Source organism: Corvus hawaiiensis, chromosome 24 (assembly GCF_020740725.1).
Source record: "Corvus hawaiiensis isolate bCorHaw1 chromosome 24, bCorHaw1.pri.cur, whole genome shotgun sequence".
Lineage (NCBI taxonomy): Eukaryota > Metazoa > Chordata > Aves > Passeriformes > Corvidae > Corvus > Corvus hawaiiensis.
In genome coordinates this window covers 5626585-5640991 of record NC_063236.1, presented here as the reverse complement: position 1 = coordinate 5640991, position 14407 = coordinate 5626585, and the positions used below count along the sequence as shown (strand labels likewise).

Sequence of the window (14407 nt, the reverse complement as noted above, 5' to 3'; positions counted from 1 at the left end):
ATACTTGAACTTAACCTGCATTCCTTTTGCAAAAAGAAAAAGTTAGAAAAAGCTTTGCAAAGCTCGGAGAACGGATCCTCAACAAGAGGTGAAATAAATTATGGCAAAACCATAGTGTTATTTTGAAAAGGGAAAATTAAACAGAAAATCAGATGCAAGAATAAAAAGTAATATATGTGACACGGGAGCTTCCATTAGTTGAATATGACACAGGCTCTTTCCCAAATGGTGTTTGCCATTAGCCTTTGGGGAAATAGGTGTTGAATTTCATCTGTATGTGCAGAGCAGATGTAAAGCTGCCTTTGAGTCTAACTTGAAATGTATTGTAACCTGGGGTTCAGCCCAGGTTTCTGTGACTTCTGCCATCTGCTACGAGCATGTGATTTGGAGATGAAAATTGAATGTGCTTTCTACCTTTGGCAGAAGGAGGAGCGAGTCCGAGGGCACACTGCGATTGTCACCGCTCGCTGCAAGTGGCTGAAAAAGAAAATCATGCAGGCCAGGGAGAGGGTGAAACAGGTGAGTATTTTGGGAAAGTAGCCTTGTAGCAAGGTAAGGCTTATTCTGCCCAGGTTTGGGAATAAGGTTGTCAGGGGAAAAGTAATATCTGCTGAGACAGCTGGAGGATGGGAACAGTGTCTGATGCAAAGGTGCTCTTGAGCAAGTAAAATAAAGAGGATCATTAGTATTAACAAAGGCTACTGGATGTGTATCAGGAGTGTAACATGGAGGAGCCAGAGTTAATCCAGTTAGCTGGATTTGACAGTGTGGTTCTTGGAAGCTCTCGTAGCTGTCTGAGGTCTAATCTTGTGGAATGCCCCAGAGAGGTGTGTGTACCCTTCCCCATGGGGGAGGTAAGAGCTATGTCATGGGAATGGCCCACAAGATCAGACAGATTAGAGGGAAGGAAGGCAGTGCTAAGGGTTTCAGCTGCTTCTGTTCCCTTAACCTCTGTATTTTTTTACTTTTTCCAGAGCTGAAAGTCTGGTGCCTCTGATCATTGTCTATTAATTTTAACTACATCCACGTTTTCAGCAGCAAGCATGTAATGGATTTTGGGGAGGTGGTAGCACACAACCTGCAGTAAGATGTGGATGCCTCACTGCCCCTCAGTTAATTGTTTTGCCACTGGAAAGGCTGTGGGGAAAGGCTGTCATAGTGAAACTTGAGGTAACAGAGTGCTTTAAAATAGTTTTGTGCAGCACTTTGAGCTCTGCCTTTGCAGGGCAGGGTTTGTGGAATCTGCTCCCACCTGTCCCTCCTTCACAGAGTGAGGCTGTTCCTGCTGTGGGCAGGAATATGAGTTCAGTGCAGTTCATCCTCCCTTGCTCTGACGTCCTGCTTCTGACCTGTGTCCAGGAACTTGCTTGTGTTCTGATCCATGCATGTCCCAGGATATGGAACAATAAGTCTAAGACAAATAAATTCCTTGTTATCTTGAAGATAATCCTGAAGCTAAAGAGATCCTGGGTCTTGAAGAATGTGGAGTAAGGAGAAGGATCCTCTGGTTTGGTGGTAACTTGTGTGCACTGGCACAGCCTTGTGCCATGTTTGGGTGGTTTTTCTGTTTCATTAGAAATCAAAGCAAGACATTGAAGAGGAGGGACACACCACATGCCAGAAGGATGGGATTGGAGGGAACGTCAAGCTGGGCCGACTGCAGCCGCTGCTGGAAGTGCCCATCCGCGAGGCCGAGGCCCAGCCCTTTGAGGTGCTCATGCAGTTCCTGTACACGGATAAGATAAAGTATCCCCGCAAAGGTAGGGCAGCAGGTGAAGTAATACTGGCTCAGGGAGGGGAGGGGGGCAAACGTGTTTTGAAACAGCAGGATCAAGCATTTGCAAGTGATCAGTCCTGTTCTGAGCACTTAATTACTAACCTGAGATTAAACAAAAAGCAGATTTTTATCAGAGCGTACTAACCATGCTTTTTTTTTCCTAATTCTTTTCAAATATCAAGGAAGAACAAGTTCTTGATCATTCAAAAAGGTGTAAAAACTCCCAAACAAACAAAAAATATTGTGGTGTTTTGAACATCACAGCATCCTACTTGGAAGGACCATGTATCTAATTCCTGGCTTGGCTTATTTCCTTTTTCTGATAATTGTTTTTGATCCATTTTAAACTGTGCCCACACAGAAAGGTGTGCAAGCCAGTATTTATCACCTGTTAAAAATCCAGTCTGAATGAATGCCTCAAGAAAGGAAAAATCCATTTGATGCATTCATTGAAGTTCTCTGAGTTAAAAACACTTGTGGGCAGGGAAGTAATAGCCAGAGATCTTGCAGCTCCCACACAGGGAATCCAACTCCTGGCTGTGTGAGTGGGGAGGGCTGTGGGGTGATGGGAGTGAGGCTGGATACAGCGAGGAACTCCAGCTGCTGGGGCTGGGGAAGCTGCAGCCACGGGGCACAGTGAAGTACAGTGAGGTACAGCTGCCCTAGCACTGAACTTTGCTTCAGCCCTTTCTGCAAAGGTAGTTCTCAGAAAAAAAGTGATATGTGTCCATTTGTGTCAAGGCTTTCCCTGTGAGGAGGCCCATCTGAGAATGATCCCACTGAATGGGGGTGAGGGAGCTGCTCCCTAGATTCTGCTGACGTTGCCAGATCCTGCTCCCAGCCGTTCTCTGATCCTCGGTACCCTCGCCTTGGGACAGGCTCCGGCCAAGGGAAGGCTTGGACCCCTGAGCTCTTCCCATTGTTACAGGCTTCCCAGGCAGGCTGCCCCTCTTCCTCCAGCCCATGAGAGGGTCTCCCTGGTGCTCCCCTTTCTGCTGGGATCCTCCATGGGCCCTGCCCTGCCCATTTGTATTCCTAGCTGCTCCTCTCAGTTCTGAGAGCAGCACCCTGGGGAGCCATCCAGAGGCTGAGCTAATGGAATTGGGCATGCTCATCAAATGGGATTTTCCAATTAGACACGGGGAAGGCACGTGACATGCAAGAGGGCTTTTCTCTATTAAAAAGTAGTTAGAGCAGATGGGCAGAGCTCTTCTGTGAGGAAAGCAAAGGCCATGGGGGATTATTCCTTGAGCTGGTGTCCCAGTAGCCCCATTGCAGTGGCCTGCAAGGGTCCCCTCTGCCCCTCTCTCACTTCAGCCCTTGTAGACCACCTGTGGGTCTGTGCAGGCTGAAGCACAGAGTGAAAGCACAGAGTGCCTTCATAAGGGTCTGTCAGAATCAGGGAGCTGATTGTTACTACTGTGTAAAACCCAAGGACTCTGGCAGGGCTGTTGGCAGCTGGGCACTCTGAGAAATTAGGCTGCAAGCTCCAGAGCTTGTCAGGGATTTTAAAGACTTCACTTTTTTTGGAGGGTTTAAAAAAATTGTGATCCAGATTGTCACAAAATCTTTGTCTAAAAAATACTTTGGAGTGGCTTTTGTATGCTTCAAATTTGAGCCTCCTTTTCTAGTATTGATTCAGATTTTGTCTAACCAGGAATGGAATTTTTTTCTCCATAAAAATACTCCAGTCACTGCCTGTTCTACTATTCCGATTGCTCTGGTTGATATAAAAAATACTTTTAGAAGGGTTCCTCTCTTTGTTCTGTGAGCTATCCAGCAGTTTTCCCTCTTGCAATTCCAGGTCATGTTCAGGATGTGTTACTCATTATGGATGTGTACAAACTGGCCTTAAACTTCAAGCTCTCTCGGCTGGAACAGCTCTGCCTTCAGTATATTGAAGCATCTGTAGATCTGCAGAACGTGCTCATTGTATGTGAGAATGCTAACAAGCTTCAGCTGGATCAGCTAAAGGTAATCACATTATGCATACAAAGTAACTGATAAGAAAGTTTTAAAAATAAAATTTATGTAATTAATGTTTGGCTGAGCTTTTGCAAATGCACCACTCCTTTAATTACAGTTGCTTGAGTATATTTAGCATGGGTTGTCCTGCAGTGGCTTGTGATATTATGTAGGCTTTTTTCAATAAGTGCTCGATATTTTTGCATATCTGCTTTGTAGAATGTCAAGGGCAGAGTGACTTTGGCTCTTCATCAGTTCACTCTTGCTGCAGCAAGATGGAACCAGTGCAGTGCCTGGTCTTGCTGTGTTACATACACTGAGACTGCAGATAGGTTCTTTCACCTGGACAGATGGAAAAACTAAACTCTGTTCTCAGGCCTTTGCGCTGAAAAACAAAATGTGCCAGTGGTTTTCTGTCTCTGTGGTGGGTGGGGGGCTTTTGGGTGTTTGGTGACAATCAGGGTAGGGTTGACCCCCAGCTGCAGCCCAAGAGGTGCTGGCCGTGCTGATCCCAGTGCAGTGCCCGGAGCCAGTTCTGCTGAACCTGCAGGGAAGCAGCTCCTGCCCCCAGTCCAAGAGCCAGAGCAGGACCATGCAGTACCTGCTGATGATGTTCAGCCTGTGCACACCAGTGACCTGTTGCTGGTGGCTGCAAGCACAGTGAGGCTGGAGAAGCCAGTATGCACCATCACTTTGGAGAGGAAAGACCTCAGGAGGACAGCAGCAGGGTCAGCAGCAAGTATGTAAATGCCAGCACAGCCTTTGGTGCATGGCACCATGGTGCCATCAGCTGCCCAGAAGCTCAAGCATTGGTGGATCTGGTGCCCCCACCTGCCCTGGCCACCTCTGGGGTGACAGGGGCTCTTGCACAAGGCTCCAGTCAGGCAGGATCACCCTGAGCTGGCATCCTGTCTGCTCAGGTGCTCGTTAGTCCTCATGGGTGGGTCCTCTGTAGAAAGCTGCTCTTTGTGGCATCCCAGTCATTGTTTAAAACATTTCACAGGTGAGTCCTGACAGATACCTTTGGCTCCCAGGTGAAATAAACTGGCAGGAAGCAGACAGTAGTAATGATTCTTTGGGTGAACTTGTACCCACTTTATAGTGAGCTGGTATAGATTGCGTTTATTGCTTATTAAAATGTTCTGAGGGAAAGCCTTGGTTCATACTGAGAAATGAAGTGCCCTTTTTTTGTCTCAAACTGTTTGGCATTAGATCTGGTTCATTTGTCACCTTTTCCCCACACTGATTTTTGTAAGAAGTTTATCACACAAGAGCCTTCCAGAGCTCTTGAACTGTTTGCTGTGTTTACGGAAAAGGTTCAGGCAAAACCCACACAAGGAGTCCTGCAAGCTCTTTGGACCCTTGATGGAGAGTGTCAAGAGTTAAGATCTCTTCACCCTTTTAATTAACTTTTGGTATCTAATTATGTTAAGAGTTACTATGAGGTAGCAACCAATCTTCATTATCTCTGTGAAGTTTTCAGTATCTCCTGAGATTCCTGTATTAGAAAGCTTTGGAGCAGCTCAATGGGCAGTTAATCTCTTCCTTGTCAGTATTTCTAGTCAAATTTTTCTAGATGCTTAGAATTGTACTGAATTTGCTGTTCAAGTAGGAGCCTAAATGGTCATTTAGGAAGGATAAGGATATCATTGTTTGATAGTTCCAGCTGCAGGATCCATGTGGAGGTTCAAAGGAAAGGATGGCTGATGGCATATGTAACATGTAGCATTTATGGGACGCTGTAAGATGACTTCAACCATGAATTTTTTAATTAATATTGGTGTATTTTTAAGGAACATTGCCTGAACTTTGTGGTGAAGGAATCCCATTTTAATCAAGTCATAATGATGAAGGAGTTTGAGCATCTTTCTTCATCCCTCATTGTGGAGATTGTCCGGAGAAAGCAGCAGCCTCCTGTCCGAACACACTCTGACCAGCCGCTCGACATTGGTAACCTTCCTGCTTTATGGAGTAATTCCTTGTGCTGCTTTGGCATTGCTAATGGTTTGTTTAGCCTGGGAAGATATCTGGGAAGCAGCCCTCTGCAGCCCACCAGTTCCCAGCTGGGATAACTGCTCAGGCTCTCTCCCAGACAGAGACAGAGCACAACAGTTCTTTTCCCAGTGAGTTTCAATCAGAATGGTGTCCCATCAAAGTACATGGGAAACATCGTCGTGTTCTTGCAATAAACCATCTTGAGCCTGTTCAGAGAGATGAGAGAAGGAGCAGAAGGGTGTAAAGAGTGATCCAATAAAAGGCAGTGGACAGTCACTCAAGTGGCTGAAGGGTGACAGAGCTGAGCAGGGAACCAGCCTGCTTGAAGGTGTTCACCAAGAAGGAGCAGGAGGATGGAGGAAGATCTTGTGAATAAGGCACTGCTCTGTGTGCATGTATGAAAGGAACAGGACGAGGGGAGGGGAAGAGAAATATGTGATTTACAGTTTTATCATGGAATTCATCAAGGGCTGATTTGGGACTAGTCTTACTCAACATTTTAACACCCTGACACACAACACAAGGAATGTAATAATGAGATTTTCTAAGGTCACAAAGTTCAGAGGCATTGGCAGTGTTGGTGTGGAATGCTGCACAAAAATAATTGGGAACTGGAGAGAAAGAGAAGGAAGCTCGTCCTGGAAGGTCAAGTAGAAAGGCCTTGGCTGGCATTTTTCCCAGGGAGGAGAGGTGCACTGGCTGGGAGGGTGGCTCGGCCAGTTGTGTATCCAGAGCTGGAATGGTGTGAGAGACCCAAACACTAAAAACTGAAAGATGAACTTTGAAAATATGAGTGAGTTTGGAGCAGACTTGGATGTGCTCCATTTGTCAGTTGTGTATTTACAAAGGTTGATTAAAATATTGGATAAAAGAAGCCTTTGTTGCTGATTTGGGAAAGATTTTTCATTAATACACAAAATTTTATATTCCTTGTGGTTGGAAATAGTGAAAATGGAAGGGAAAAATCAGCTTTCATATCTGCAGAGAGCACCTGTCAGTGTGGCCAGAGCTGGAGTTTGCTGTCAGTGGCAGAAAGCAGAGCTGACAGGTTTGGTTCTGGGATGGGCAGCAGGGAATGAGATGTGGTGGGGAAGGATGAAGCTCATTTTGCTCCACAGTTAGGAGGAAGGACTTCACTCAAATTCATGCTGCGAGTCCCAAAGGAAAGAGGGGCTGGAGCTCTGGCTTGGCCATGTATTAGTTCGATAGCACCTGGTTACCTGGAACTATCATGTCTTTATTTCATTATGTTTGATTTCAGGAACATCCTTAATTCAGGACATGAAGGCTTACCTGGAAGGAGCTGGGACTGAATTCTGTGATATCATCCTGCTCCTAGATGGGCACCCACGGCCAGCCCACAAAGCCATCCTGGCAGCTCGCTCCAGGTGAGCCCTGTTCCTGACAAGACAGTGTGTGAAGGACAGTGCAGTGCTGGGCAGCCTGTGCTCAGCTGGCTTGGTTTAGAAGACAGGGAGGAACTTAAATCTGCATGAAGTGTTAAGATGCAGCTTTGCTCAATGAGTGTAATAAGCCTTTAAGCAGTAGTGATTAAATTTTTTTCCATTTGATACCCAGCAGGGAAAGATAGGAAATTAGAACTGCAGAGATTCTCCAGAGGGTGTGTGAGAAGCTGCACTGCAAGACAAAGCATCGATAAAATCACAGGAAGGGAAAAAGGGTGGAAAACATAAGGTGGTTTCAGTGAAGTGGAAAGCAGCAGATGTCCACTGAGGTCAGAAGGAGCCTTTGACAGTGAACAGTTCGTATTGTGGAACTTGAATTTCTTTCTCACTTTCTGATATTTAAGATTGGTTATGAATAAGCATTAAAAAAATGGTGCCTGCCAGAGACTAGAGTGTTCCCATGCTTTATGCAGAGAAAGGAGTCCACCCTGCTGAAGGTGGGACTGTTCTCCCTTCTCAGGACGTGGGTGAAGTGGATTTGTCCTGCACTTGTGTGTTCTGTGGACCTTCACCTTATGTTCCACCAAACATTAAGTATTCACATAAAACTTCTATTTCAAATATTGTCACAGTTTTTTTTGCAGACCCAGTAACAATATTCAGTATTAGTTACTGTGGTATTTTACCAGAAGCATTTCACAGCTCTTAAAACAGCCATGATGATTGGCAGCCTGTAGATACCGAGGAAATTCCTAATGCTTTAAGCTCTCTACTGGGTCTTATGCAAATTAGAGAAAAAATCAAAGCACCATGTGTCCTAATTTTCAAGAAACAGACGAATTTCAGGTAGTTCTGATGGTAATTAGGGGGATTATATTTGGAGTTTTCACTGGCAGACATATATGAAAAAAATAAATGAGCAGTGTTTTTGCCCAGGTTGTCACCTGAATTTGTTGCTTTGGAAGCTCCAGTTCTGAATAGCAGCCTTTTAACAATACTGGGTTAAACCATCTGTCTGCAGAATGTGTTATATCAGTTTTATTTCCCTTTCCAGTTACTTTGAAGCCATGTTCCGTTCCTTCATGCCAGAAGATGGGCAAGTGAACATTTCTATAGGTGAAATGGTTCCCAGCAAGCAAGCATTCGAGTCCATGCTTAGATACATCTATTATGGAGAAGTGAACATGCCTCCTGAAGACTCCCTGTATCCTTAAATTCGAAGGATTTGAAGGATCTGTCTCAGTGCATGTCCAGCAGGTCACCTTCCTTTTGCTTTGGATTGCCTGGCACAGGCTGGGAGGATGTTCTCTCAGGGGGCACCAGCAGGCTCTGCACTTCCACTCCTCACATGGATTTGTTTACCATCAGTGCTCTCACCTTCGCTTTCTGGTTTATTCCTCAATGGGATGAACAGATACCTCTTTGCAGCACCTTACTACTACGGCTTCTCCAACAACAGACTCCAAGCCTACTGTAAGCAGAACCTGGAAATGAATGTCACAGTGGAGAATGTGCTCCAGGTAATTGTCCCCAAGCACTTTAATTAGTCACTTAGAGGAAAGCCAAGGGGTCTGGTCAAGTGGGTACCCCCAGTGCCAGGTCACTGAGACTGCCCAGACCCTTCCAGTGGCAGTGTGATGACTTGTGTGGGAGCCCAGCCTTCAACAGCATTGTTCCTTACCTGGTACTGTGTTGCTTCTGTTCCTGTGCTGCAGGGTTCAGCAGGTGCTGCTCACCTGGCTTCTCCTGAACTCTCATCCCCCGTTACAGAACTGTTTCTAAAGGTCTTTTTTAGATGACCACGTGCTCACCACTCAACTGTAAACCCTTTTTGGCAGACATTTGTTCCAGGGCAAATGATGATCTGCAGGTGACAGACATTAGTCTTGTTTTATCAGTGATGCTGACAGGATCTGGCAGTGGGGTTTGAACTAACAAAAGATATTGTGTGGTAAGAAAGCCTCCAGTGTCAATGCCAGCTTCCAGGCAGGCAGCCTGAACATCTGCAGCACGAGCAGAAGCAATTCCTGCTGATTAGCTCTTGAGGACTCCATACATTTTAAATCCAAGGCTTATTTTTGAGTAGTTCAGAAAAGATTCAGTTTGTAATGCAAAATGGAGATGTTCCCTAGCTAAGAGGAGTTACCTGCTCTGGGTCAGGACTGTTTGTGCATCTGAGCTGTGCAGAAGGGAAATCACATTTTTGCTCCTGCTCTAGATTTTAGAGGCAGCTGACAAGACCCAGGCCCTGGACATGAAGAGGCACTGTCTGCACATCATCGTTCACCAGTTCACCAAGGTTGGTTGCATCTTTTCTGTGGCTTTTGAGAGCTGCTGTCCTCTGTCACTGCCTTGGTTAAAGACATGTTAATATAGAAATCAGTGTAGTTCTTCCTCATTTGAGAGGAAGCTGAGAGCTGGCTGCATGTTACTGACACTCACTGACAGGACTGCTAAGCACACTTCTCACACCAAAGTAAATGGAAGACTAGAACAAGCTAGTCTAGAAATGTGAAGCCCTTCCAAGCCAGAGGTTACCCAAAGTTGCTTCCATTGCCAGTTGTTCCAACTGTTAATTTTGTGCCATGCCCTCGTTGGATTCCTATGTGTATAGCAGGGTAAATTTGTTGTATGTTGAGGGCACAAATCTCTGCCTCACTAGCAGTTATCAGTGTGCTACTCATATTTCCCTTGAACTATTCTCTGCCATACATACTATATTGTCATGTGCTCTAAAACAAATTACCATGTCCTGGCTGGGCTCTCTGTGATTTCCATGTTCAACAGTTGGACTCCATGGTCCTAGAGGTCTTTCCCAATCTTAACAATCCTGTGGTTCTGTTTTGATGGGATTATGCATTAGTGGCAGGAAAGGTCAAGATACTTTGTGCTGATACTCCTGTCCTCACTTGAGAGAATAAGGATATTGTCATTTAATTGTTCCTATGAGATGTGATCGATCCCTCCATGAGAGTTCCCCAGCATGTCATCAGTTCATCGCTCAACTCATTAGCATTGCTGAAATAGGTAGATAAATCATAGGAATTGGGATTTCTGGATGCTACACACATACTGGTAATAATTCCCTAGTTAATATTCAAGTAGCTCACTCTCCTTTGTATATTTAAACTCACAATCCTCCTGGGGAAAAAGAGCACTGCTATGTCCATTAGTGTCTGGAGAGGAGACAGGACGGTGTTCAGGCTCTTCATTAAATGCCAAAGTTGCTGGAGCGTGACGCATTTTACATTCAGAAATAACTGAAAATGCATAAAAAGCATTGAGAGGGGAGCCAGCATCCAGGAATCACTCCCAGAGGAGAGTCCACAGTGTGAGGTTGCAGCCCCTGCCTTCATCCTCTCTGTTTTCTTCTGGCCCCTTGAGTCCTGCGGAGCAGCTCGGTTCAGCAGGGACGGGGAATGGTCCCACTGCAGGGTACAGGACATCCCTGGGGTTGGGGTCTGTGCCTTGCAGCAGCTGAGGGCTGAAATATCACAGTATCACTTCCCAGTGGAGGCCACAGGAAGACAAAGAGGTGTGATTCTCCCCAGAACATACAGAGGGAAATGGACATTGCAACACTGGGAGGCAGCAATGGGAGCTGGAGGGCGTTCCTCAGCTGTACTTCCTCACCAGGATGTGGGGAAATGTTTTATATTTAAACTGTTGACTGGTAGAACAGTGTTCATCAAAACGTGGCTGGAAGACTGTCAAGCAGATGTGCATGGAGAAATCTCAATTATGCAATGTTTTCCCTTGGACTGAGAGGCCTCAGTGTGTGATTCTTGGCCTGGGCTGGGTGACTCAGTGTGCCTGGGCACGGACACTCTCTGCTCTGCTCCTGGGCCAGCCACGGGCTCTGAGGGGGATTTGTTCTCGGGCATAAGCCCGGTGGGTCACCAGGGCTCAGGCAGGCCAGGTCTCTGGCTGTGGGATCCCCTGTTCTTCCAGTAACTTAACACCGTTCTGGATTTGGACTGTTAAGGAGTTTTCCTCACAGCAGGAACATTACTGAAGAGCTGTTTCCCAGAGGTTCACTGCTTTGGGCAATGTGTTTACAGGCTCTTGTGTGTCAGTGTTGTGCAAAAGCCCTAATAAACCTGCTGTTGTGACGTGTTTGTAGTGACACCCTGATCTGTTCCGCAGTGCATGCCTGGGCTGGGGGCAGGATCCCACCAGTGCTAAGGGGGTCTCTCTCCCTCCCTGCCAGTCCTGGCAGATCCTTAGACTGGGGATATTGCTACAAGCACGTCCTGAGCCCTTTCTGAAAGCATCCTCAGCTATTTCCTTCCTGGCCTTCAAAGGTTGCTCAGGACATCGTTATTGTTTATCCCAGTGCAGCTCCCTAGAGCCAGGTGATAATCTCAGTTCAGGTGAGGCGGGTGGGTGAGTGGGGCACAGTCTGCCTGGAGGCTGGGTGTGTGTTAGTGCCTCTAGACAGAGGGATTACTGGCTCCTTACCATGAGGTTGTGGAGAAGGGAGGAATGTGTAGAGCTCCTTTTTGCTAACAGTTGAGCTTCTGACCAGTCCAAAAGCATGCAGTTTGTTGTAGATTCTCATCTATCTGATGTGGTGGAGGTTTTTGTTGGCAACTGCTCCAGTGACCTGCTTTGACTGCAGGAGGAATGCCAGCAGAACCAGCATGGACACTGAGAAGAGCTTTTCCTCAGGAGCACAGGAGCAAAGAGATCCAGCCCTGAATCACATTTTCAGTGCAAAAACACAGATCTCAGAGCTCAGGCTGTGCTGGTGTCCAGCATTGCTCTTAGGAGAGTGCTCAGTCAGTGTCCTGTAGCAGTGGGGCTGTCAGTACCAACAGAGGGGCAGCTCTGGGGGCAGATTCCTGCTGCTCTCCACTCCCAGCAGTCTGAATTTGGTTCTAAGCCCCGACTGGAGCCCCATGGTCTGTTCCCTGCAGCCCAGCCCCACAGCTGGGATCTCACACCATCTGTGCCCAGCCTGACTTGCTGTGGGATGCCCAAGGGTAAAAGGGTAATACATGAGCTGTGCTTTTGGGAGGGTTTTAATTTCTTCCTGTTTTTTCTGTTTTGTTTTCCTTGAAGGTCTCCAAGTTGCCAAATCTCCGCTCGCTCAGTCAGCTCCTCCTCCTTGACATCATAGATTCTTTAGCTACCCACATCTCAGACAAGCAGTGCGCGGAGCTGAGCGCAGACATATGACATGCCTTGGTAATCCACCTTCTCATTTGTTCCTCAAAAACACTGGCACTGTAGAGCTGGCTCTCTGGTTTACTGTTACGTGTTGAGCAGCTCAGTGTCTGCACTCTGCAGCAGCCCTGGAGGAACAGGAACAGCTGAGGTGCTCTCTCTGGATTTGCTGCGTTTGTACCTTTGTGCAGCGTTTGGACTTTGTTACATTTGTTACCCAAATGTAGACTTGAAATCATTGCAGGCAGGCGTGAATTGATTCCACATGGTTTGGGGAGTTACTATGTTAATAATTAAGTCCATTATTACTTTCATACTGTAAAATCAAGCAGTCATGAGTAAGAGTCACTAATCCTTTGAAACACAATATTTAAAGAATACTATTTAAAGAGCTTCAGCTGACCCAGCCCAGGGGCTGTAAGGGGAAGTCAGAACAAAACTGGGAACAAGAGCACGTGGTGTTCACAGGGGGACTGGCCCTTGGACCAGAATGCAGTGACTTTTCAGAGACTCCATGGTGTGGCTTGACAGATAAGCCCCTGTGCAACTGCCTGGATTGGTGGGCTGTGGGAATCCAGACCTATGCTCTGCAGCAGGTCAGACTAGAAGATTACAGCAGTCCTCTCTGGCCATCAAATCCATTAATCCTGTCTTGCTAAGCCTTTCTAAATCTATTTATTAATAAAGAATTAACTTCTTCTGGCATTTCATGATTGACTTGGATTTCATTTTGGAAAAAAATTAAGCAAAAAACGTTCTGTGCTTGATGAAGGTCACATTGTTAAAAATAAGTGTGTTACATCTTGTTACTAATTTTATATTGAAGTGTCTCTGTGAGCCTTGCCTTTGCAGGAAGGTGAATGAAGGCAGAGTGCCCTTCCCAGCCCATACAGGAGCAGCTACTGTTCCCTCCCCTTGCAGCCCCCAGCTCTGTGCTGGGTGCTTTCCACATTGCAGAGTGGAGAGGAGAGGAGAGTGGTGTTGGTAAAGTGTCTGGTGGTGGAACTGTCCCAGCCCTGCCCAGAGCCCTTGGGGCTGCCCCAGGAGGGAGTGACAAGCAGGGAATCAAAACCTTGTCCTGCTCCAGCTGCAGGGGCTGCTTCCTGCTTGTCTGGAGCTGGAGTGGTGCAGGATCCCTGCCGAGACATGCAGCTCCCAGCCCTTACATTCCCACCCTTGCAGCCATGATTTGCATTCAGTGAAGTGTTCCTGGAACAGTTGTGGGCTCCTCGTCAGCATCCCATAGTCTGACACACCTGCCCGTGCTGCGGTGTGCCCAGGGTATTGCAGTCTGTGCAGTGGAGAATGTGTCACGTATTTCATCCAAGGGAAGTGCTCTAGGGACCACCCCGTCTGTCTCCCTGGTGGCTTGCTCAGGTGAGTCAGACCAGAGGTGACAGGTGCTTCTGAGAGCCAAGGGCACCTTTTAAAACAGAGGGATTGTTTCCAGATGCCTCATAGATAGTGGAGTCTCACAGCAGAGGTCATGTTAATTGTACTGACAGGATCTGTGTTCCCTGGGAAACCAGACTGGCAGCTGGAGAAAGGTTCTACACTGCAACTTGTAACAGCACTACAGTTTATTTCCAGTAATGCTGATCCACTAGAGGACACCCATTGCCCAGGGAAGCCTCATTCTCTCAGGCTGAACAGGTTGGTTTCAACGATGCCACAACCAGAAATAACTCACAAGTGGGCTCTTTAAATCCTGAGCCCACTTGTGAGGAAATGCATGATCTCTGCACCCTCGGAGTGGGCACTGTGGGGTCTTGGCTTTGGGGGTGGTTTGGGCTCAGTCATGGCTGTAGAGACCACAGTGCTGGGTCAGAGATTTAGTGTGTGAAAACTTGTAGCCCATTGTGATTTGCTTCTGGGCTGCTGTTGTGCAGAGTGCCAGGACCGTGCACCTCTCTGAGAGGGCACCCGAGTTTCCCAGGAGATCGCAGGATGGGAGGCGTTGCAGGGGCCTCACACACTGTGGGGTACACATGAGCTTCCCAGGGCAGTTAGGTGTTCTTGTTATCACCACCTTGTTATCATTATGGCCAGCAGGCTCCCAGGATGTTCCTGCAGCCTTGGGCAGTTTTGTACTGGA

The 14407-nt window shown here is 46.9% G+C and overlaps 1 protein-coding gene across 2 annotated transcripts in view; it reads left to right on the top strand.

Moving 5' to 3' along the window:
* The window catches only part of LZTR1 (leucine zipper like transcription regulator 1), a 38055-nt gene extending 25038 nt beyond the window's left edge, over positions 1–13017 (top strand). Inside the window, exons 12-20 of one of the 2 annotated variants that reach the window (XM_048327915.1) lie at positions 424–519; positions 1577–1760; positions 3582–3751; positions 5536–5692; positions 6999–7125; positions 8198–8347; positions 8558–8663; positions 9362–9442; positions 12208–13017. In XM_048327915.1, the coding sequence (XP_048183872.1) occupies positions 424–519; positions 1577–1760; positions 3582–3751; positions 5536–5692; positions 6999–7125; positions 8198–8347; positions 8558–8663; positions 9362–9442; positions 12208–12324 (1188 nt within the window). In that variant the 3' untranslated portion in view covers positions 12325–13017. The other variant, XM_048327916.1, reaches the window with a different exon arrangement.
* Positions 13018–14407: the final 1390 nt, after the last annotated feature.